This window comes from Falco rusticolus, chromosome 1 (genome assembly GCF_015220075.1).
Source record: "Falco rusticolus isolate bFalRus1 chromosome 1, bFalRus1.pri, whole genome shotgun sequence".
NCBI lineage: Eukaryota > Metazoa > Chordata > Aves > Falconiformes > Falconidae > Falco > Falco rusticolus.
This window is the reverse complement of record NC_051187.1, coordinates 39,223,182-39,244,491: the sequence shown is the minus strand read 5'-3', so window position 1 is coordinate 39,244,491 and position 21,310 is coordinate 39,223,182. Positions and strand designations below refer to the sequence as shown.

General features: G+C 42.0%; 1 protein-coding gene and 1 long non-coding RNA gene across 6 annotated transcripts; one reads left to right on the top strand and one right to left on the bottom strand.

The window, feature by feature from the left end:
* Positions 1 to 845: 845 nt before the first annotated feature.
* Positions 846 to 18,433, bottom strand: UBE2L3 (ubiquitin conjugating enzyme E2 L3). Of its 3 annotated transcripts, XM_037375390.1 has the most exons (6): positions 17,569 to 17,936; positions 12,407 to 12,466; positions 10,449 to 10,566; positions 9,784 to 9,879; positions 7,011 to 7,197; positions 846 to 3,640 (listed from the first exon to the last, which is right to left on the bottom strand). In XM_037375390.1, the coding sequence occupies exons 3-6, from the start codon at positions 10,563 to 10,565 to the stop codon at positions 3,486 to 3,488; spliced, it is 555 nt and encodes a 184-aa protein (XP_037231287.1). In that variant the 5' UTR covers position 10,566; positions 12,407 to 12,466; positions 17,569 to 17,936; the 3' UTR covers positions 846 to 3,485. The 3 variants fall into 3 exon arrangements, with proteins under 3 accessions (XP_037231287.1, XP_037231305.1, XP_037231297.1); XM_037375408.1 differs by lacking the exons at positions 10,449 to 10,566; positions 12,407 to 12,466; positions 17,569 to 17,936 and adding an exon at positions 18,305 to 18,433; XM_037375400.1 differs by lacking the exons at positions 10,449 to 10,566; positions 12,407 to 12,466 and having other exon boundaries at positions 17,569 to 17,631.
* On the top strand, positions 7,204 to 16,592 carry LOC119142452. 3 transcript variants are annotated; one of them, XR_005102283.1, is made up of 4 exons: positions 7,204 to 7,359; positions 9,231 to 9,326; positions 12,053 to 12,139; positions 12,354 to 16,592. It is a non-coding gene; the product is annotated as an uncharacterized LOC119142452 (long non-coding RNA). The 3 variants fall into 3 exon arrangements; XR_005102279.1 differs by having other exon boundaries at positions 7,204 to 9,326; positions 12,354 to 14,707; positions 15,089 to 16,592; XR_005102277.1 differs by having other exon boundaries at positions 7,204 to 9,326.
* Positions 18,434 to 21,310: the final 2,877 nt, after the last annotated feature.

The following is a 21,310-nucleotide window of genomic DNA, read 5'->3' as shown; positions in this document are numbered from 1 at the left end:
CCCAGGTTCTTTCCTAAATGATTGTCACAGAATTAATCTAATATGTGACAAGTTTGTTTCTAAAAAAAACCCTTCTCCTGTGCAAGTCCTACACCGCACGGCCAGGCAGAGGGAGTTACCTGCTGGAGGGGCTGCAGTTCTGACGCTTGTCCCACCGGTGTGTGACGGCCCTGCTCCGGCCACCCGGTGCCCGAGCACACACCCCCCGAGATAGCAGAGCGGCGGGGAAGAGCTGCAGCTCCCGAGCGCACTCGAGCCGTGAGCGCCACCTAGTGCCGACGGCGCTGCGAGGAGCCGGACGGCAGCTCCAGTGGTTCAATACAGATCTCAGCTTTTTATGTAATGCGACCATATGTTGATGGATTTTGTTTTATACTTATTTTTAACATTTAAATTGCTCCGTATTCTTAACCGATCCATTTGCTCTGATCACAGCCATCAGGATCCTCATCACACGCCTGTCGACTGTTGTATGCGTGGTCTGCCAGTGGCACACTGAAAACACCGAGTTGTATATTGTGAACAACAAAGAGAAATATTTTGCCAATTCCGTATTTTTAAATGAACAGCATTAACCCCCGAATTTTCTTTTAAACACAAGGGAATTTTAAATGGAGAAACATATAAAGAACTACTAAAAGACTTCTAAACGGGGAACCTTCCAATTGTATAGAACAGAAGGAGATAAGGAAGTTTCTCAGTGGTTCTGCAAGAGCTTTAAAGACAACACAGAGTTCAAATTAGAAGCACACTCATACTGCTACCTGCAAATGCCACTGCACCAGGATACTTAAGAAAATTCTAACCCCCAAATCTCTCTGAAAATAAAACCATGCCACAAAGCCTTTGAGAGCAATTTTTATTAGGGTAGCAGAATGGAATTGCAGAAAGCCTATACCAGTACTCCTGGGTGTAGTTTCACCAGTACGTTGTTTTTATTTTGGGTATTAAACTGCACGTTTAGAGTTCAGCATGGCTTAGGGAACCGGAGAGAACAAGAGCTTGATTTCCTGAGTTAACATAGGACTTGGTACTTGATTTTTTTTTTTTTTCTCCTCAGACTTCACCTGTACAGTACAGTATTTATCTCTGTCTTTTCTCAGAAGGCTGCCTACAAACAAAAGCCATCACTTAGGTTACACATCTTGTAGTTTAGAAATTGAACTATGAAGAACACACCAAGAGAACTGATAGCAACATCTGTCTTCTACGTGACCTTTGCAGATGAAATTGGAACAGCGGGAATAGCACTGCCATGGGCCTGTATGAACGGACTGGAGTTCCTTGAATGACACAGCCCTTCCAGTTCCCTTTCAACAGCATCCAAGTCACACCAATTCAGACAAATGCAGTCTTTGTCCTGAGAGGCTTACAACCAGAAGGTATACTATTTAGTAGTAATGAGGGCAGTAAACTAGTGCTACGGTTTTGTTTTAAATAAAATTTAGAGAATGGCAAGTTCCCATGCCAAAAGACATGATCAAAAGACAGTGACTCATGTGATGCAGAAGTTACACACTTCAGTTTGACAGATAATTTGGCATTATTTTATTATGAATCCGAGTGAGCGTGAATGAAACAAAATCAGTACCAACTTTCTGCAAATGAAGACACAAAGATGTGAAAATTTGGTAATAGGCAGTGCTCTCACAAGCCTGAAAACACTTAGGAAATGCAAGTTTCCGTAAATAAGGTGAATGTGGTTTAGCTTTATATACCTGCCAAAGAATCTGTCTGAGAACACTTAAACATAAAATTTCTTAGCTCCCTAACTTATAAAAAAATTTCGTTTCAACAGAGGTGAGGTACTGGGCTGTCATTGTTTACACTAAATCAGAAATGAAAGCCAGATGTGACGGATGAATGAAGAAATAGCAAATACACAAGACATTAAAACGAAGAGAAACCTACTGCTTGACACACTAGTTCTGAAAGGTTGCAAAGGCAGAGGCTGTATTAAAACTGAATTCAGGAGTACAGACAACCATCTGGGTGCGAGGGATTTTCTAACTTGGCTTCCTGGACATCAAAGTGATATGTGCTCCCAGATACCTATGGATTTCTGGAGATAAATGTTTGCTCAGTAACATACCCAAGTTCAACAGGCAGGGAAGAGGCGGCAGTTTGACTGTATGGCAGTTTGACTGGAGCTTATGATTGCACTTTACACTGGGGAAAAAAAAGACAGGCAGTCAGGAGAAAAGCAACAGACACAGTAAAGGATGCTCAATTCTGAACAGAAAGGGCTTCCTTCAGCATGCGTAGGTGTGCCCTGGAGCAACGGGAAAAGAGCTCTGCCTGATTAAGTTAGAATGATACTTGAAGTACTCATTAAATCATCTAACCCATGTGTTTTTAACACAGGAACAGTAGCAGCGAAGGGCACTCCATTACAGCTTATTGCTTAATCCTATTCTCACAACATTTTCAGTAAGAACTGTACAGCAATCGGGCTGGGAAGAGGCACAAGTGCCATCCCATAAAACACAGATGTTTGTTATGCATTCTGATGGAAAAAATGTTCTAAGACTACTAGCAGTGCTGTCAGATTTAGCATCTGAATTAAAAATTAACATTTCCAATATACCAATTTTTAACTCAAAAAGCAGTTTATCACTTTGGTACCTCTTGGTCCCCAGTTTCTGAAACACTGAATGGCTGCAATGTTGTTCTGTGCACGTTTCCCTAGTTACTCTGCACAGCTACTAGAAATAGAAGTGAAAGTAGTTTGTAATCACATTCCACTACTCATCTGCTGCAGAATTTTTTTTCCAGTTTTCCAAAAGCAGGACATAAGCCACATTTTAATTCAATGACGCACACAAAAACTTGAGTTTGCCCGTTTAATAAACATTTTGTGGTAACATCAGCCAGATTTACATAAGACCTGGACATTATTTGTGATTGTTTTTGTGAGGTTTGTTTGATTTTTGTTTATTATGTTACAAACTGAAGGGGAACTTGCAACAAGTCCCACAAAGCACAGTGCAACATTTAAGAAAAGTAAACAAAACTGCCAAACACTCAATCATTTTCTGCCAGAACTGGGATATTTTTTCTAAGACATCAGTTTGGGGAGGGGGATAAAGTTCAGCGAAGAATTAAATGAACTCAAGATAGTGGGAACTGCAAGGAAAAATAAGAAATGACAGCCACAACCTTTTCAATTTAAGGGCAGAATATAAGTCTAAGATATTTTTGATAAATTCTGACAAGAAAAAGAAAACAGCATACTTTAAAGTATATTGAAGCAGTGATTTTTAAACAAAGAAAGCAGAACTAGAACATCTTAAATTTTAATCCTTTCTTTACAGGTTACCTAGCCCACTTTTGATTAAGAAAACTGTAGAAAGTTAGTAACAGCCACAAGTTAACACCGAAAGGTGGCACTTGTCAATTTTCCATAGAGTCCTGCTTTACGGGGTGTCTCAAATGCACTGCTCCGATCTTCTATCATACGTTGCTGACATCAACTGTGTCAGATTTTAGTCCACTGGTCGCTTTTCACCATATTTCTTTGTAAACTCTTCAGCGTTCTTACAGAATTTTTTACGGTCCTTAGAGTATTCTTCAGCTAGGTCAGCCCGAAGGGGATGCTCGGGCTGTGGATCATTCACCAGTGCTATGAGGGACTGGATTACTGTCAAAAGAAGTATAAATACTGTCAGAGACTAAGATGGTTAATTTCTAAAAGTCAAAATGTAAGCAAAATTCCCCAGTAAGAAAAGAGCTTTAACTGCATTTAAATACACCCCCATAAATCTAGGGTCTTTTCAAAAAGCAGAGCATGAATAAGCTATAGCAATATGCCAAGATTTAGTTCAATGACTCTGAATGAACACCAGAAAATCGGTATTTGTAAACAAAATCAACTTGAATAGACCAAAACACACTACAAATTATTTCCCGTGTAACTGGCATCCTAGCTGAAAAGCTCTCCTATGGCTAAGGAAGAAACTATGTTTCACAGACAAGTTGGTCTAAAAGGGGCTGGGTAAAGATGGAATTTCCATCATAATTTTTTCCCCTGACACCTGTCACAATAATGCAGTTGTACCTGGGCCTGCTTGTGGGAACCAGCTTTATTTTTCTGACTCTCACCTCCCCTATGAACAGCAGACAAATTTTCCCTTTAGACTAAACTGCCAAATACATCTACTAGTAGAAATACACTGGGAAAACAAACAGAAAAGGACTGCAAGATGCTTTTCACCACACCGTTTACAGCCATCTCATCAACATTCCCCTATTGCTTCAAAGGAAATGTCATTCTTAAAATAACTGAACTGTACTTGACATTTGTGCAGCGAGCCTCCCATACCACAGTGCCATTTATTGTTACATTTTCCTCATATGCATTCTCACGTCCATTTAGAGCGAGACAGGTCACACCAGTCAGGAGGTCTCATACCCATCCACCAAAAGGTGTACGTGTAACTGGGCAAGGCTGCGGAACGCAGGGACACAGAAAGAGCATTTCTCTGTATGACAGTATCAGTAATGTTCTGTCCGAGTAACACACCTCAGGAGTATTTAAAGCAAGTGTAACAAATCTCTGCTACCTTCATGCATTGCACACGATTCAGCTGCCACCTCCTGAACTCCCTGGAACACCAACACTAAACCGCCCAGCAGCAGGAGTTCCACAAGTTGGCTGCATGTTGGACAAAGTCACTTGTTTGTTCTCAAACTGCCACTCAGCAGTTCAATGGGATTCTCCCTAGTTTTGCAATGTTAGTCCTTACAATACTTATCACTCCATTAGATGCTAGAATACCAGTCTTTTCCTGCTCACACTTCTCCACCCTTACCTGATAGGAATGGGGAACACAGAACAAATACTCAAAATTCAGAGGATTACTGCTCTCACTATTTTGCTAAAGAACATTTCCTACTGCAAATCAGAGTTTAAACTGCAACAGATTATCCAAGGAATGTAGAATTGTTATTTGCTTACTTCACAGTAACTCAACAATCCTGGACTTATGACAACTGTCATCATATTAAAGACTGCTTATGAAGGCAGCATCAGTGCTGCCTGTGACAGTCCCTTTTCACCCAGTAAAACACGCTAAAAACACTACACAGAAAGCATCACTGTCTTATTAAGGTTATTTAACACAAGCTGGAAAAAATTAGGATCATCATAACAGGAGTTGCCTCAATATCCTAGCATTTTAAAATGATACTGTTGCAACAGTCTGTTTTAACATTAAGCATAAATTAGGAAAAAGTACAGCAGTACGATCCACATTTAGTAAGTGAAAGGTGAGTTAATTTTTGCTAAACGTAATCTCCCCACTTTCCTGACACCTGACTGATCAAAGCCAATCACTTTGATGCTGTACTAATAATGTTGCATTATTCCCTTGCAAAAGGCCCAAGCAGCAAACAGAGTGGTTTATCTTTCAGCGCAGAAGAGCTCTGGAGAAAAAGAAATCTACACTTAAGCAGGGCCATAATTACACTGTTGCAGGTTCATGCAATGATGTAGTAACAACAGACACCAGCGCTAAAAAAACTTCTTGAAGAAAGGCTTAAAAGACAAGACCACAGAACAGCAGAAACTGAGAGATTTGCAGTATTTTGGTACCCAGGGTTTGTTCCAAAATCTGATTTTAGCATAGTTGTTACTCACTGTCTCAGATAAAGAGGGGATTGCTACTTCTCAGGGAGACGCTACTTCCTGCATGAAAACAATTGCTTCAATAGCTCCAACTAACGCCAACTTGCATTTCAAGCTAGGTAGAGACATGTCGTTCCTTTACGTAACTAGAAAAGGCTCGTAAGATTAAGCCAGCTGCTAAGGTGTTAACAGAAACCCTCTACACATTGTTTCCATTTCACCTTTCCCAAGCATCTTTGTCCCTGATAATCTGGGATAGATCAACAACAAATCATAAGATCTTTGTTGAGCTATTGAACAGGTTCTTTTTGCTGCCACCTCTACTTTCCCCAACATTCAACTGCTTGATTTTTCTGAATCTACTACAGGAATTTTCCTGTTTTATCTCTGGGGCAAGATCATGCAAACTGTAAGTAGTTTTGGTAGCATACAGAAGTACACAGACCTTGAGTGCAGCGCTGTTTACTATCAGGAACACAGCTCAAGTGAAAAAAACTTAGGAGTTCGGAAGAAGAAATACTTCCTCCTACAGAGCAAGACACTTCAGTGCCACTGAAGCTCTTGCACTGAACTGAACTGCTCCTCAAAATCTGAATCAGAATTATGAAAAAATACACAGTTTTTGCAAGGAAACAAAATTTTGCTCTTTCTGTATGTGCAATAATATATGCTTAATATCAAACTAATCATTATTAATCATTACCTGTCAGAAAACACGAAATTCTCACCCCAACAGCTAATAGAAGCAACAACAACAATAAAAGCCAGCTCAGATCACACTCTGCCACAGAGCCTGATGAAACTTTTTTCCTTAAAATGTTTAAATTCTTATCCAAAGACACCTATGCAGTAAGCCTCACAGCAGTAATCTTTTTGGAACTAAGAGTTAATTTGTTACAATTTCAGGTTTTGTTTATGACTCCCTAGATATTTCAAACCATATGTTCAAACCACCAAACACATGGCAGAGACTATACAATACGCAAAGCCCTGAGGACTTAGACCCTTTCTTTCCAACATCCAGGAAGTACTGAACACCTCTGGATTATAAAGTCACTGTTTAAAAAGCAACGCAAACTACCACCAGAATTGTTAGGTATGTCGAGGACAACTACCTGAATAAACTCTGCAGGCATGAAGAGTTTTGTGGTTTCCTGGAGGTGGAAATGCCACACGTCAGCATCATTACTTTACATTCCAACAACAAAATGAGATTCCAAAAGAGTTGCACATTGTGCTTACAATGCGCAATTCATGACACAAACCTTATGACAACAAATATAAGAGCAGTGACCAGCTGACAAGCTGAAACACTATTAGCTGTAAATTTAAACACAATACAAAGTTTCTTGGTATCCAGTTTTTTCTCCACATGGTGTCCTACCTTGGTCAGTTTTGGTTGCTGGCTTCCAGTTTTCAGCACTAATTACTGGCAGACAAACCTGCCCCTTTTCATCGATGTTAGGGTGATAGATCTTTGTTTTAAATGTAATCTTAGGAGGTTTGAATGGATATTCTGCCGGGAAGTTGATTTCGATTCTGAAGGCTCCTTTATCATATGGAGGATTGTCCTGCAACGAGAAGGCAGAATGTCAAGAATCTGGCGTACTCTAATGGATACAGTTAAGAAAAAGCATGCTCCTGACTTTGACCTATCAAACAACCTCTTTTAAAGGCACTTGCTTCCAACACACACTGCCATGGCTGTGCCAGGAACTATCTCAACCTATCTGGTAAGAGAGAGGCAATACCACCTTGACATTTGTATTCACCCTGGAAAAAGCAGATTACCATTGTCCTCAGCGTGGCTGACGTTGCTACTGGTTAGAAAGCATCCGATCGCATTTACTCCAGACTCGCTAATAAGTAGTTTTATTCCCAACTTTGTATTTCAAAAGATGTTGTAAGCCCTTTCCAAGATACCAACAGGACACCTGACAAGGGAAATTGGTTTCTCTAAACCTAGTTATTTTACATGTCTCACAACATAGTGGGATGAACAGCAAAGCAATTTGATTTGTCAGATTTCCCTACATGTTCCGAGAATGTTTTTGTGCTGACTACACAAAAATCTGCTGAGCATTCATTGGTACTAAAGATAGATGTTCTCATCAGCAGACGCAGTGAACATTCTGAATTTGTATGCAGTTTTAGCACCCACTCGTACCAGATCATTTTTGAAGGAGCACGATGAAAGAACCGTGAAGTAAGCAAAGTAGTTCTTCATGCTGAAACAGAAAAAGGTGCCCAGAGCCTCATTTAGAAAACCTGTTAGACTATTGATACTGCTTCAGATGCTAACTGCAGAAGAAAAACAAACCTTTGCTACATTTAAAGCTTATGAAAATGCCATTCTGCACTGAAAACAGTAACAATGGCAGGAAGCCTTTCCAAACACTCTGGGAACAAGAATCAAATGATGCGAGTTTCCAGTTGTAAACTATCATCACACACATTCTTCATTAGCAAACAGACTATTCCCTGCAATCAAACCCACTCCAGAAATTAAAAAAAGTTTACCAATATTTGGGGGTGGGGAGGGTTCTATGAAATAATTATTCAGCAGAAAACACTTAATTTTAGTTTCATCCATATGGAGAAGTCTGGTTGTGCTGCGCATTTCTAAGAAATACAGCACAATTTCTGCAGCCAAGGGGAAGTGTAACTGGAGTGGCTTTAAAAAAAAAAAAACCAATCACTTTTTACCCGAGCAACCCTAAAAGCTTTGGAAGTTTAACAAGTAACTTTTGGTGGTGGTGACAACTTAAGCAGTTAGCGCCCTCTCCTCCCACGGCTCACTTGTTCTTGCCTCCATCACATGCTGTAATTTCTGAGGATGTTCAGTGAACTGATATAGGAACTGACCTGCCTTAAAAATGTCAGTTTTCTGCTTGACTCTCAGTCAGAACAGTTCTTCACTACAAATCACCAATAAATTGAATGAAAAATGTATGCAAAGTTTTAAGAACTGTTTTAAATAGCCAAAGCCACAGAATATTCAAGCAATTGATTTCCAATAATTTGTTAAGATTTATTTTGACACTGACAAGGGAGAGAAGCAGAATTACAGAAACTGACACACAAGTGACAAACACAACTCACATTCACCTGGAATATTTTTGCTTTGCAAAAGTTTGTCTGTAACAAGCAATTTTGATTAAGTGAAATGAAATTCATGGTACAGCAACAGCATCTGTCAAGAACAAAGAGCCTGGGGCAGATATTCTCGTTTCGATGTTTAAATCGAACAGATAGTGTACCTGTTCAACACACAGTACATAAACTACCTTATTTTACAATTTAGAACAGGAAGAGAAGTTGGCAAGCTATCTTCAATTTCCTTCTCAATTGAGCGAACACCCTTAAGAACTAACAGTTGTTCCCAAAACCAAAATACATTACATACAAAAAAAACTTCTAAGCAGTTATCTTTCCCAGTAATTCTGTATGAACATTGCTAAAAATCTTGTTGATTTAAAAAAAAAATCTAGTAAGGAATAAACAAAATATTTAATACCTCAGGGTTTTTTCCTATGATGATGTAGGTTTTGTACTTTAAGCTTCATGTCATATATTACAAACTTCATTCGCTTCCCCCTCCCAGCACCTCTCCCAAGTAACCCAGGGCCACCACCAAGCCCAAAGCCATCGCCAGCTGCAGCCGTATGTTGGACCAGGCCTACGGTTATGGAGCATCCAGGTGGGCATCAGCCAGAGAACTCTACACCACCTTGCAATCACATACGGATTTTTCTTCAGAGTAGTTATGAGAAACAGCTACAAACATTATTAGACTTTGCTAAAACAAAACACAGAAGACACTATATAAAACAAGACAGGAAGGTTACACTATTTGCCCAAGATTACACAAGATGTCTGAAGAGAAGAGACAAGAATTAAATCCAAGCCACACTTCACTGCCCAGAGCATGGTTAAGATACTGTAGTACACACCTAGACTGTGTTTGTGCACAACTAGCTTTTGCACTAACCCCCAACTCTGAAATCCAGGTTTTATAATAGGGAAAGAGTTTCTTGTCAGGGTGCAAAAATTATCTAACGGTCACCAGCGGCACTACTGAATTGTGGATTTATGAGAAACAAATGATCCTCATTTTATTTTAAAGCTCATTAGAATACGGAGCAGTCTATACTCACAGGAACAATAAGCCCTTGCCAGGTCAATAAATTAGCTTCATCAACCTGGATATTACGGAAGTTTTTCATTCCACATTTGCGGATTTCTTCAAGCTCCTGAAAAGAAAGCAAAGTGTACATTAATAACAGGCAAGATACTCGTATTTATTTTTCAAAATGCTTAGAGATCAACGTGGGTTTCTTTAATACTAAAGAGGCTTGAAGCTTTAGCAGTGGCCACCCACACAAATAAGATTTTGTACCTGTGAAAAGTAAAATTATCTGAGATAAAAAAAACCCCTCAACTTACTTTTTAATGCATCAGGAAAATACAAAGATGCCTTGTTATTAACATTGTTACAGACACAACGAAATAGAAGTATTAAAAAAAGTGCATTTTAGAATGTTTTATATGTCAAATGCAAATCAGTGCCTTCGGTAACAGACCATTGTAACTGTGAAGCACAGAAATAAAACGCAACTTAGGGCCTTTCTGAAGGAAAAATGGTGATTTGGAAGAATTATTTCTAACAGTTTTGAACACAAAATCACTGAACAGGCCGATTATTTCAACTGAAAACTAACAAACTGCTGCATGTTCATCTTTAATACAAACACAGAAAAATACCTAAGCCAAACTAGCCTTATATAGACTAATAACTAAAGAAGCTTTATCTGCTTTGTACCTCAAAGTTAACAGTATGTATTAAGATATCTTGTTCAAGAGCGATACAGCTATAGAGAGGTATCTTCCTGTACCAGTCAGTCACCAGTCGAGCCATTTTTGATCGGTTAGCGATCATCCTGGTAACACCAAAACAAGTATTAGGGCATTTTAATATTTAAAATTATGTATAAGCCCTAGTGTAGCAACTGTTCCCTGGAATATTTCATAAGACCTAAAAAACACCTCAAAGTTCCACTTTCATTTCCCCCTTAATAGTTATAGCCCTTTGTTGTTGAATTCAGCACTTTATCTTAAAGTGAATTTAATTCAAAATCAAGCCATCCACAGTGAAATATAACACTTTCCCAGTGCTTTCAAAACTGAAGCACATGCCTGTGTGCCTACATAGGTTAGGAAAAATGTTGCTTATACAGCAACACTGGTGCGCTCCACCAGCACACAGTCCTTCCCTGGGTCCTAGCGCATTTGCAAAACTAGACTGTATATTATTATGATAAAAATGCCAGCTACAAGCAAAGGCAGTATACCCTGAGACCCAAAAAAGATCAATTTTCCTGGTACAAGTCCTGTACTGCCCAAGGTTTGTTGTTTTTTTTCTAAACTACCTCTCTCTGTGTTCATCTTACATCAAACCTTTCTGCATCTGACTGGCAGATTTAATACTAGCAGTAATCTCTTGCATAAACTTAGTATCATGATAAAATGCAAAACGAAAGAAAAAAGGACATTTCCAAATGCACATCAAACAAAAATCCCATGACAGCCACACATCAGAAGATGAACATTTACATTCCCACCCGCTGTACCTACGAAAGCAAAAGCATCCTCAGAATGCGGAAGTTTAACCTTGAAGTTTTGGATATTGAAATGATGCCCAACACAACGTTCATGACACTAAGCCTGACTATTTAGTCTAGACCTGTGGATTAATTCCCAGATTCCACTGCTGCTAGATTCACACAATATCACAGGCAGTTTGGGCATTTTTTTTTTAAAAAGGCTAAGAGGATTATCATATTTCCTTAAAGTAGGAAAACACATAAAACCCCCACAAAAAATAATCCCATGAAGCACATTTATAGGGATGCAGAGCAAACCAAAATATTCAAAAGAAAATAACATTTATTATTGCAGCTATAAGAGATCCTTTACGATCACTGAAACGGCAAATGCACGCAGCCACCTTACCGCTGGCTCTGGGTGCTCAGTGTGAGTCTGAGTGACACCAGACTGACTCTCCCCTGACACAGGGGGGTCAGGAGAGTAACTCGCTCAAGCATCGTTTTGAGTAGCTCACTCTCTACACCTACAGAGCTTTGAAGTCCCGGCAAACCACTGCTCCACACCATGTAAAAGGGGTAAATCCCATTCCACAATAGGCGTAACACATCAAACATCGAGAACAAAATAAGCCAATTAACCAGCAGGTATTTAAACATGAATAAACGTGCATCACAAGTGCCTTCACTCTAAAACAGGGAAAGGAAACTGGGTTTAGACAATTTTCTAGTTACTATATTAAAAACATTACACATAGGACAGAAAACTCCCCCGTAATGTCCCAGCGGGAGCACAGCTTCCATGCAGAAGCTTTTATTACAGGTTCAGCTGATGGAGTTACACTGCTGCTGGCCCAGAGAGCAACTGTCCAGACGCAGAAAGAGGGAGGACCAGGACTCTGTAATTCAGGTATGTTATTAAGCTAATAAAACAAATTAGAAAAGCATGGCTTCACATTATTGGAAAGTTAAACACACATATTTTATAATTAGATTTAGGTTAAGAAATTGGATGCTGAAAGAAATGTAAGAATCCAGTACACAAATCGGTACAAATTTGTAAAACTTTGTATGAAAGCAAATTTTAAAACAAATACGCAAACCACTCCCTATTTTCCCTCAAGTCCAGTGCATGAGAGAGGGAATCAAACAGCCTAGAAGCCACTGAACAGCTCACCGAAAATGATTCGGGACATCTTCCTCTTTAACCTGACTCCCGAAGCCTTTGCAGGATTCACTTTCAAAAGCAAAGAAGTGGTAAGTTACTACAGTGTATCAGGGCTATATCCTGTGCTCCTGCTGCTGCCCCCGCTCCTGCGCCAGTCACTGACAGCCCGAGAAGGGGATAGATGGGGATAAACCAGGCAATCCTTTCCCTCACACGCAGGCAGGGCTGCCAAAGTCATGGAGAATCGAGCCCACCTTAGCAGAGGACTAGCCTGAACTACGTGCGTAAGAGAAATTATTTTCTTATGCTTGAAGTATTTAAGGTTTCCTACGTCACTCCAAATTAATCAATCCCTTATTTGGAAAACTTATTTCTAAATAGCTTTTTTTCCCATGTATCCCCACAAATGCAATGTGATACTACACGCACAAGTCATTTTTTGAGTCTACTGCACCAGGAGTGGTGAGAGATTCACCACTCACAATTTAAGGCTGCGAGGGGGGGCTGTTTTGGCTTTTTCCCTGACAACTGCCAGATCTCACAATACAGCTCTGACTGCCTCAGAGCTAGAGGCAGACACAACTACCGCACAAATGTACTGCTAACAAAGTGAATAAGCTATACTTTTAAATAGCACAGATTAGAAGTTTATACTGCATTTGACATGGGCCTGAGCAACTCCAGAGGGACAAAAATTACTTTATGAGGTAAAAGGATATAGTCCAGGTATTTTAAAATAATACCTGAGTCTAGGCAGACAGTAAATAGATTAATTCCTTCTCTTGTCCTCCACCCCTTAATCTTGCCAAGTAACATAATTATAAGGAGCACAGCAGGAGTGTAACTAAAGGTTAGAGGATGGCAGCAAGAACTTCCATCAGCCTTCATTCCCTGCTCTGTTATCACCCTTGCATGTGAGCTTGCTGCATTGTTTTCCTCATTTGTAAAACAGAAATGTCTTATTTTCAGGGGGCTTTCTTGAGATGGGTGGTTTGTAGTTTGGGTATGTTCGGAGAAAGTGTTACACACGGCACATGAAATGGAGAAAACATTGTTTCAGAGGTGATACCTGATCTTGAGGTATAATGCTGAAGTTGTCATAAAAGTACGTGCTACCTCTCATATATAATCAATAAGGATTTCATTTTTTTCACTATTGTGCTGTCCAAAGCAAAGATTAAATGTCTGAAGTTAAAGAGAAAAGTGTTATCAGCTTAAAGTGTAGTTATGTCTTTTAAAAACCCTGCAACTGTTTTGCCCTTGGATCTTTCAAGTTTTGTGACTTCTCTAAAAATCCAGGCCAGTGAAGACAAATGCTTGTAGGAGTACAATCCAAGAATAGGAGAGTAAAGGTAAGCATTCACACTAACTACAGTAAGTTCTGCGCTGAGCCCGAAATGCTATTAAATGCACAAAGAAAAACAAAAGCCTACTGAAATAACTCTAAACCATGATTCCCCACTGTTTACAATTTATGTTTGCTTGTTAATATGTACGGTCTCTAAAAGAAGCATGACACAGTTAAACAGACTCCAAGACACTGATAAGAAACTGGCCAGTTTTACTTTCTGAATTTCATACAGTACAGAGAATCATTAAAACACCTTACAAAATAATTTTACCAAAAAACCCCAGAAAACCAACTAAAAGCGCAGATTCTAGCTCTATAAGAACTAATAATAAAGTTTCCTCTGCAACGTTCTAATCCTGTATACTCACATGTCTTTTATACACTGAATAACTGTACTTTTTGGCAAAGTGTTTTCATTTGATTAAAAATTATTTTGTCAATTCTCAGTTTGAAAAAGGGAAAACTTGCTTCTGCGTAAGGACGACCACACATCGCTCAAAACCCTATTTCCCCTGTTACTAAGAACCAGTGTTTGGATCAATTTAGAATTGTTTTTCAAGTATCAAAGTTGTTTAAAACCCCTCTATTTGGAAGGGCTATGGCGTTTACAGGCACACGGTGGATTGCAGGCCATCAATAGCAGGTACCTGGGTGTGGCCTTGTGTTTGTATTTTATCTTGGAGTTCAACAGTTGCATAAATGTTTGACTATGCAATTATGGAAGCAGAGTAAAAACAGTAAGATAAAATAATTGTCTAGGTACCTCACTTCAGAAGTGAAGCGTTGTTTACTTTTTAACTCTATTTTCAATTTAATACTAAAGATACTTCTGAACTCCTAAAAACCAGGAAACAAAAGCACCGATGTTACAGACACCTTCGCTCAACCATAACCGAAGATTGGCACGGAAGGGAGCAGCTCCAAGTGCATCTCAGTACCACACGTTACTACACCACCAAGTAAGTACTATGACTATCCAGCATGGAAATAGCCTTCCCTTTGCGACTACCCACCACCTCTCCACACAGCACTTAGCTACGGATCTCGCATGGAGAGCGGCTTGTTTTACATTAGTGGGTGGCAACTGTGAAAAGCATTTCATTGAAATCCCTGGCATGTCTCTTGGAGATCTATGTTCCCAATCATACATGTTTGGAGACAGTTTGCTTTTTACGAGAAAGGGTCGTGAAGCAAAGTAGCTCCCTTAAAAGAGAAGCCCTAGATCCTTCCCTAAATATAATTACTCCCTATTTGTCTGTTTTTACCCTAAACCGTAAGAGATCATCCATAACAACATATCCTTGACAAAGACTTCTTTATTCCCACCTCTCACATTTCAGGAGGAGTCAAGATCTGACAACTGTGGCTCTTTGAAGAGGTGTAATGGTGGCTCATAGATCAAAACTCCATCTCAGATGTCACTGGAAAATGATTCATTAGCTATGTTCATTTCACATTTTTGCTAACTTAGGTGTGCTCCTGGGAAGGGCACACCTCCACTGACTTTTTTTTGTAACTCAGCAGAGAAAACTTCAGTTAAGACTATTTGATGGTATAAAGCTCTGCAAAAACAGGCCATAAATAAGGTCTTTGGCCCAGGAAACGTGATTTGCTCAAACAAACCCTGAGATAATAAGGCTTGTTATAACTTGACTTCATATTTAAAATTGAACTGTGCAAGTACAATGGCAAAATTTGTAATATTTCTTTCACAAGGAGTTTTGCCAACAGGAGATACAAATGGCTTCCACAATCTGGAAAGGACCCCCATCTCCACCTGGAAGGTGGAACTATGCCCTCAGTTTTCTACGAGCAGACAGTGTGTTATTATGAACTTACTACATCCAGTCTCTTTAAGCCATTGCGATTAATATGAATAACTATGACACATGACAGGAGTCCAGAAAAAATGCAGTACTACAAAATGTTGGCAAGACCTTAAGGAAATGGGAATTGCTTTATTTTATGTGACCTATAAAAGGTTCAAAGTTTATTCTCACTTACCGAAGACAAACTCTCTATGTAGCTCAAAGAAAACACAGTTAATGCTTTTCCTAAATTATTTTAAATATAACTGAGTGACACACTGAAAAAGTCTATTTCCTTTAGTTATCATCACTCTACAATGCTGAGAAAAGACACACCACCGACTCTTCCATATTAGACTTTTTAAAGTGGATCTGTGAATCTGGAACTTAAACAATGATATTAGGCTGATACACACGCAAGTTTGGACCTTCAAAACATCATGCTGCAGCAATCCAGATTACATCATCTGTACAAGAGCTCTACCTCGTTCCTACCAAGATGAATGGCAAAACTCAAAGCCGTTTTGGCTGACCTGACTCTCCGAAAGGCATGACGGCAGCTGCTTATTTAACAGCCTTTACAAGTGGTGTGGTACAGCACCTCACAGCTCCTGGACTGGCATAAAAACCACACGCAACATGCGCAATCCACAAATGTCTGGCAATAAAAACTGAAAGCAAAAATATAAGAGGGAAGTTATCAATGTCTCCTTCCTTCCTATACCACTCCCTCCGAGAAGCAACGGCCATACCATTTTTCTAGAAAAGAAGGTCACATTGTCAAGCCCATTTTTATGGCATTTTAGTGAAAGATTAAAGTACTAACTAATGCTTAGAAGTGCAGTGGAACTGGGGGGGTGGGGGTGGGGTGGAGGCTGAGAAGCAAGAGGCACTGCAGATATTAATAATTTTTCTTGCCTTTCAATTTTTTATGTTCTATTTTACATTTAAAAAAGAAGAAATAATTGGAAATATATTTTTTTCCACCATAGCAGTAGTGATGTGCTTTTGAACAATGCATTTTTTTTCAGAACAGGGAAAAAAAGATGCCTTACAAAATACAAAATTAAGATGGTTGTTTACTATCTGAAACTAAGGGGAACCTTAGAAAGCAACAGACATACTGATCATGATAGTAACGCTGTGACAAAACTTAACAGCTATCGAAAAATTAAACAAAAGAAGTTAATGCCATCACATCAGGATCCCTAAGGACAATTAAAGGTTTATGCCTACTGATTTAAAATATGAGTGACACTGCGCACAATATATCTACTATTAAATTTTTAATCACTCCTCAGCACATTTAAAATAACAGAACTAGCCTTATGAAAGCACTGCTGAGCTATTGGTTTCTTCAAAGGTAACCAAGTTATAATGGTTAATTATGTACCTACACAGTTAAGGAAATGCAACTTCAAAACCTGCCATCTACATGTCCTAGCAAAATCCCAGCCCTACTAGGGGTACACAACCTCGAAACCAGCTGTAGAATGGCATTAAAGATTAGGTTTAACAGAATCGGCCATGCATCTGTCAGATCTTAGAGCACAGTTATGTTGCACCCCACAGGAACAGGTTTTTTAATAAGGCTGAAGCACCGCCTGACAGTTACAGGGTCTCTGCCCGGTGTTCCACAGGACCAGCCTGTCAAGTTCATTGTTGTATGTCACAGTCACTCTGCACGCAGATACCGTAGGGCATCGCCATAGCATTCCGCAGATGGCTAAATCTTACACCACTGTGTATGCACGTCCCCGGCAACCCCACTGCATACGCTCTGTGATGTTAATTAGCAACAACATACAACACATACAATAAACTTGCACGCTTCGGGGGCAACGGATACCATTTTCTTTCCAAGTACCACCTTACTCCTGAAGCAAAATGAAGCGGAACATAATCGCAAGCAACATTTTACAATAAACTACACTTGCACTTGGTTACAATCCCTCTGAGGCCGAGTTTACAAGCACGATCCGCGCTGGAAAACAAACACAGCCAGGACAAACCACCACCGCGTCCGCAGCGAGCAGGGAAACTTCTGAACCCGGGTCCATATTTCAGCGCGATAAAGCCCGTAACTGGCGCAGGGACGAGGCTGCTCCCGAAACAACGACACCGGAGGATTTCTCTGCCAGGCGGGTGGGGAAGGCTCCCCGGCGGGCAGGGCGCGGGGGGAGGCGGCAGCCCCGCCGCAGCCAGCGGGGGGGGGGGGGGGGGAAGGGGGGGGGGTAGGGAGGGCGCACCCACCGCCCGGCCGGGCCCTCCCCGCGGGCAGGGCCGGGGCCGCACGGCTGCGGGACGACCCCCCGAGCGCCCCGGGGACCGGCGCGGCGCCGGGCGGGGGGCCGAGGCGTCCCGGCAGCGGCGCTTCCTTCCCCCCGGCCCTTCCTCTTTGCTTAGTCACCGCGGGAGCCCCCCGAAGGAGCGGCCCGGGGCGGCCCGCGGCGCCCGCCGAGCGCGCTCGCCCAGCCCCGGGCGGCGGCCAGGGGCCGCGGGGCGGCTGCCGGGCCGCGGGGCGGCGGCGGGGGAGGCAGCCAGGCCCCTCACGGCCGCGGCCTAAGTGCCGGCTGCTCCCGTTCCGGCCGCCCCGACCCGAAGCGCCGCCGAGGGGACGGGAGGAAGCCGCCCCACCGAGCCGCGGCAGGGGAGGCGGCCCCTTGCCCCCGGAGGGGCGCCGGGGCGGAGGAGGGTGCCCGCCACCGCCCGCCCGCCGGCCCTTCCCGGCGCGCCGCTGCCTGTTACCTTCATCAGCCTCCTGCTGGCCGCCATCTTGGCTCTGCTGCTGCCGGCCCACAATGCATGGCGGCGGCGGGCAGGGCGCTAAAGCCCTGCGCTTCCTGAGGCGGCGGGCGGGGCTGTGGCGCGGCTCAAGCTCCGCTCCCCGGCCGGCCCGCGTCCCCCGCGCCCGACGGAGGGAGACCTGCGGCCCGCAGACCGGCGGGCCGCAGGTCTCCCTCCGTCGGGCGCGGGGGACGCGGGCCGGCCCCGCCGCGCAGCCCTGAGGCGGGCCGGGGCCTCCCGTAGCGCCCGCTGCCCGGGGCCCTGCCCTCCCTCCAGCGCTCGGCGGTGGGTTTCGCCCGCGTGTGTTTGTTACCGGCCGGTCAGCGCTTTTCAGGTGGCGGTGCGGGGCTCGCATGTACCGCGGGCGGCGGGGAGGAGGGACGGCAGGGCTCCTGGGCAGCCGCGGGACCTGCCTGTACTATAATGCCACCTCAAATGCCACCAGGCTCTGTCGCCAGACACCTGGCTTGCTCCCTCAGGCACTGACCCAGGGCACTCGGGAATTACTCCGGGATCTGCCCTGCCGGGGCCTTATTCCCCATCCCCCCATCAATGTCCTCGCTTGAGGAGACCCTTGTCCTACAGAACCTCTAGGTGAGGTGACTCGTCCCAAGCTCAAAAAGCCCCTTGACAGACTCAGCCAACCTGGCAGAGGAAATGTTGTTGTTACAAGGGACTTTCAAAAACACGTAAAAATGCAACAAAAGTTGTTAATTATAAAGCACAGGATTCTAGTATGCTACCTCAAAATTACTCCCTGAACAGCTATTTGATAATATTTTACATTAATATAGTGCTTATTGCTCCAAAACTCAATTAACATTTCTTAATGAAGCTCTACAGCACCTACAGGAACCAACTTAATATTCACCTACTTCATATGGGTATTATTAAATAATTTAAAAATAATATTAAACATATTCAAAGAACATGGGCAGGTATACACCATGTGAAAACATGCTGCAGAGACCCTGAGGATTCTTGATGTGCTGCTGAAACAGGATGCTGGTGATGGGGATTTAAAAATGCTGACATCTGATAAAAGGGCTAGTTCAGATTATATGATATTGAAACATAGAAATACTTAAACCTGATACCATGGTAACTTGGAAGAACAGTTCTTACAACTTACTTTTCCAAATGTCTACAAATACAAAAACCAAGCTGCTTCAGATACTATCTTGATTTATTTGCCAAGACTATTCATATCTTCATCTCATCTTTGACTGCATAATTTTCCAAGACCACTGTATGTCTCCGAGTATTCCCTGAACTTTTTTCCCCCCAAATAGGCCCTCACCTATGCCTGCACTGAGACACAGCTGCCACACAAGAGACAGTACTAGAAGCACTGCAGGGAATTCTGAATTTACTGTCTGTAATTTTACTCCACGAATGTATAGCTTGTAAGACAGTGTCAAAAGTATCTGAGATAATTATAAGATAATCCGCACTTCCTTTGACAAGAAAAAAATACCACCCACACAACTAACAATAGCCCAGCCAGTTCTTAAGAAATTGCTGTCGAGTGTAGCTGTCCTCACACACTGCCACTTAATTTTGAAATCCTTTATTACAGCCAGGTGGTTCAGAAGTGTACACAGAACTAGGCACATTTCACATACCTGCCACCAGCATCCTGGATCCTTTCAGTATCTAGTTCCCGACTGGATCCAGAGCAGATCCTCTGGCGCTAACAGGATGAACAGGGTCTGTGCAGCTGTACGCACGTTGCTGGATCTCGCAGGCATGCCGGTTCTGGCAGTCATGACATGCTGTTGTACAGCCTTGAAGAAGCATCAGGAATTTCCTTTCAGACAAAATTCCATCAACACTACCTTTTACCTTTCCGTTAGCAACCAGACCCAGGCATTAGTTACACCCAGTTGTACAGATGGTTCTGCATCTTTTTAAGCTGTTTTCTGGTGTAGTTTCCAGGTTGTATCCATTAATTTAATTGACAATTAAGAGCATCCAGAACACAGGTTTTAGTGCTTATCCTGCATCAAGGAACCAGGCACTACATTTATGCCTGCCCACTCCCAAAGGTAACTTTTTATCACATTTTCACCGTTTGCAGGAACATAACCGTTCAACTTCAAAAAAAGAAACTGTATAATCAAACTTTCCGAATAGGTGAGCCACAACACAGCCCAACCCTTGAAAGCTTTAGAAAAAAATTCTCCTTGCTTTTTTACTGCTACAAAATGGCCACCTTAAAGAAAACAAAACAACTCATGAAAACTGAAGGGGAGGAGGAAAGAATAAGAATAATTTGGTTGCTGTATGAAACCTTGGTACCCCCACATCTTGCTTACCAGTGGGACAGGTCTGCACACCTCAAGAAGAATACAACAGCATTAGGGGAGGTAAAGAGAAGGGCAGACGCAATGTTCAAGAGTGTGGAATAGTGCCATACTGGGAGAGACTAAAATGGCTGGGGCTCTTCCACCTGCAGAGGAGAAGGCCAAGAAAGATATCATCAGGACTTACAAAATCATAAAGGCAGTGGCTAAGGTGAATACAAAGTTGTTATTTACCAGATGTTACAATTCTAGAATGAAGGTGCGCACGGTGAGACTAATCGGGCATTACTAACAGCCAAAAGACAGTGCCTTTTTTCACAGCAGGTAATTAATGTCTGGAAGTCCCTACCACAGGCTGCAGTAAAGCCAACAGTCAGCAGTTTCAAAAAGAAACGAGTCAAACTGGGTAACAGGTCTATAAACAGATAAAGAAAGAGAGAATAAGCATGGAATCATCATCTAATTGATCTAGATCTCTCTAATTGATGCCTAGTCATAATTATGGATGCTTGGGAGTAGATGAACAGACTGTGATTAATAGAGCATCCTCTGCTGCCACGGCAAGGGAGAGGGTAATGGTCTAGATGGATCTCTGTTCTGGTCCAACAAGACACTCCTTACATTCAGAATTCCTTGGATATGCTGGTTTGCAGAATATAGA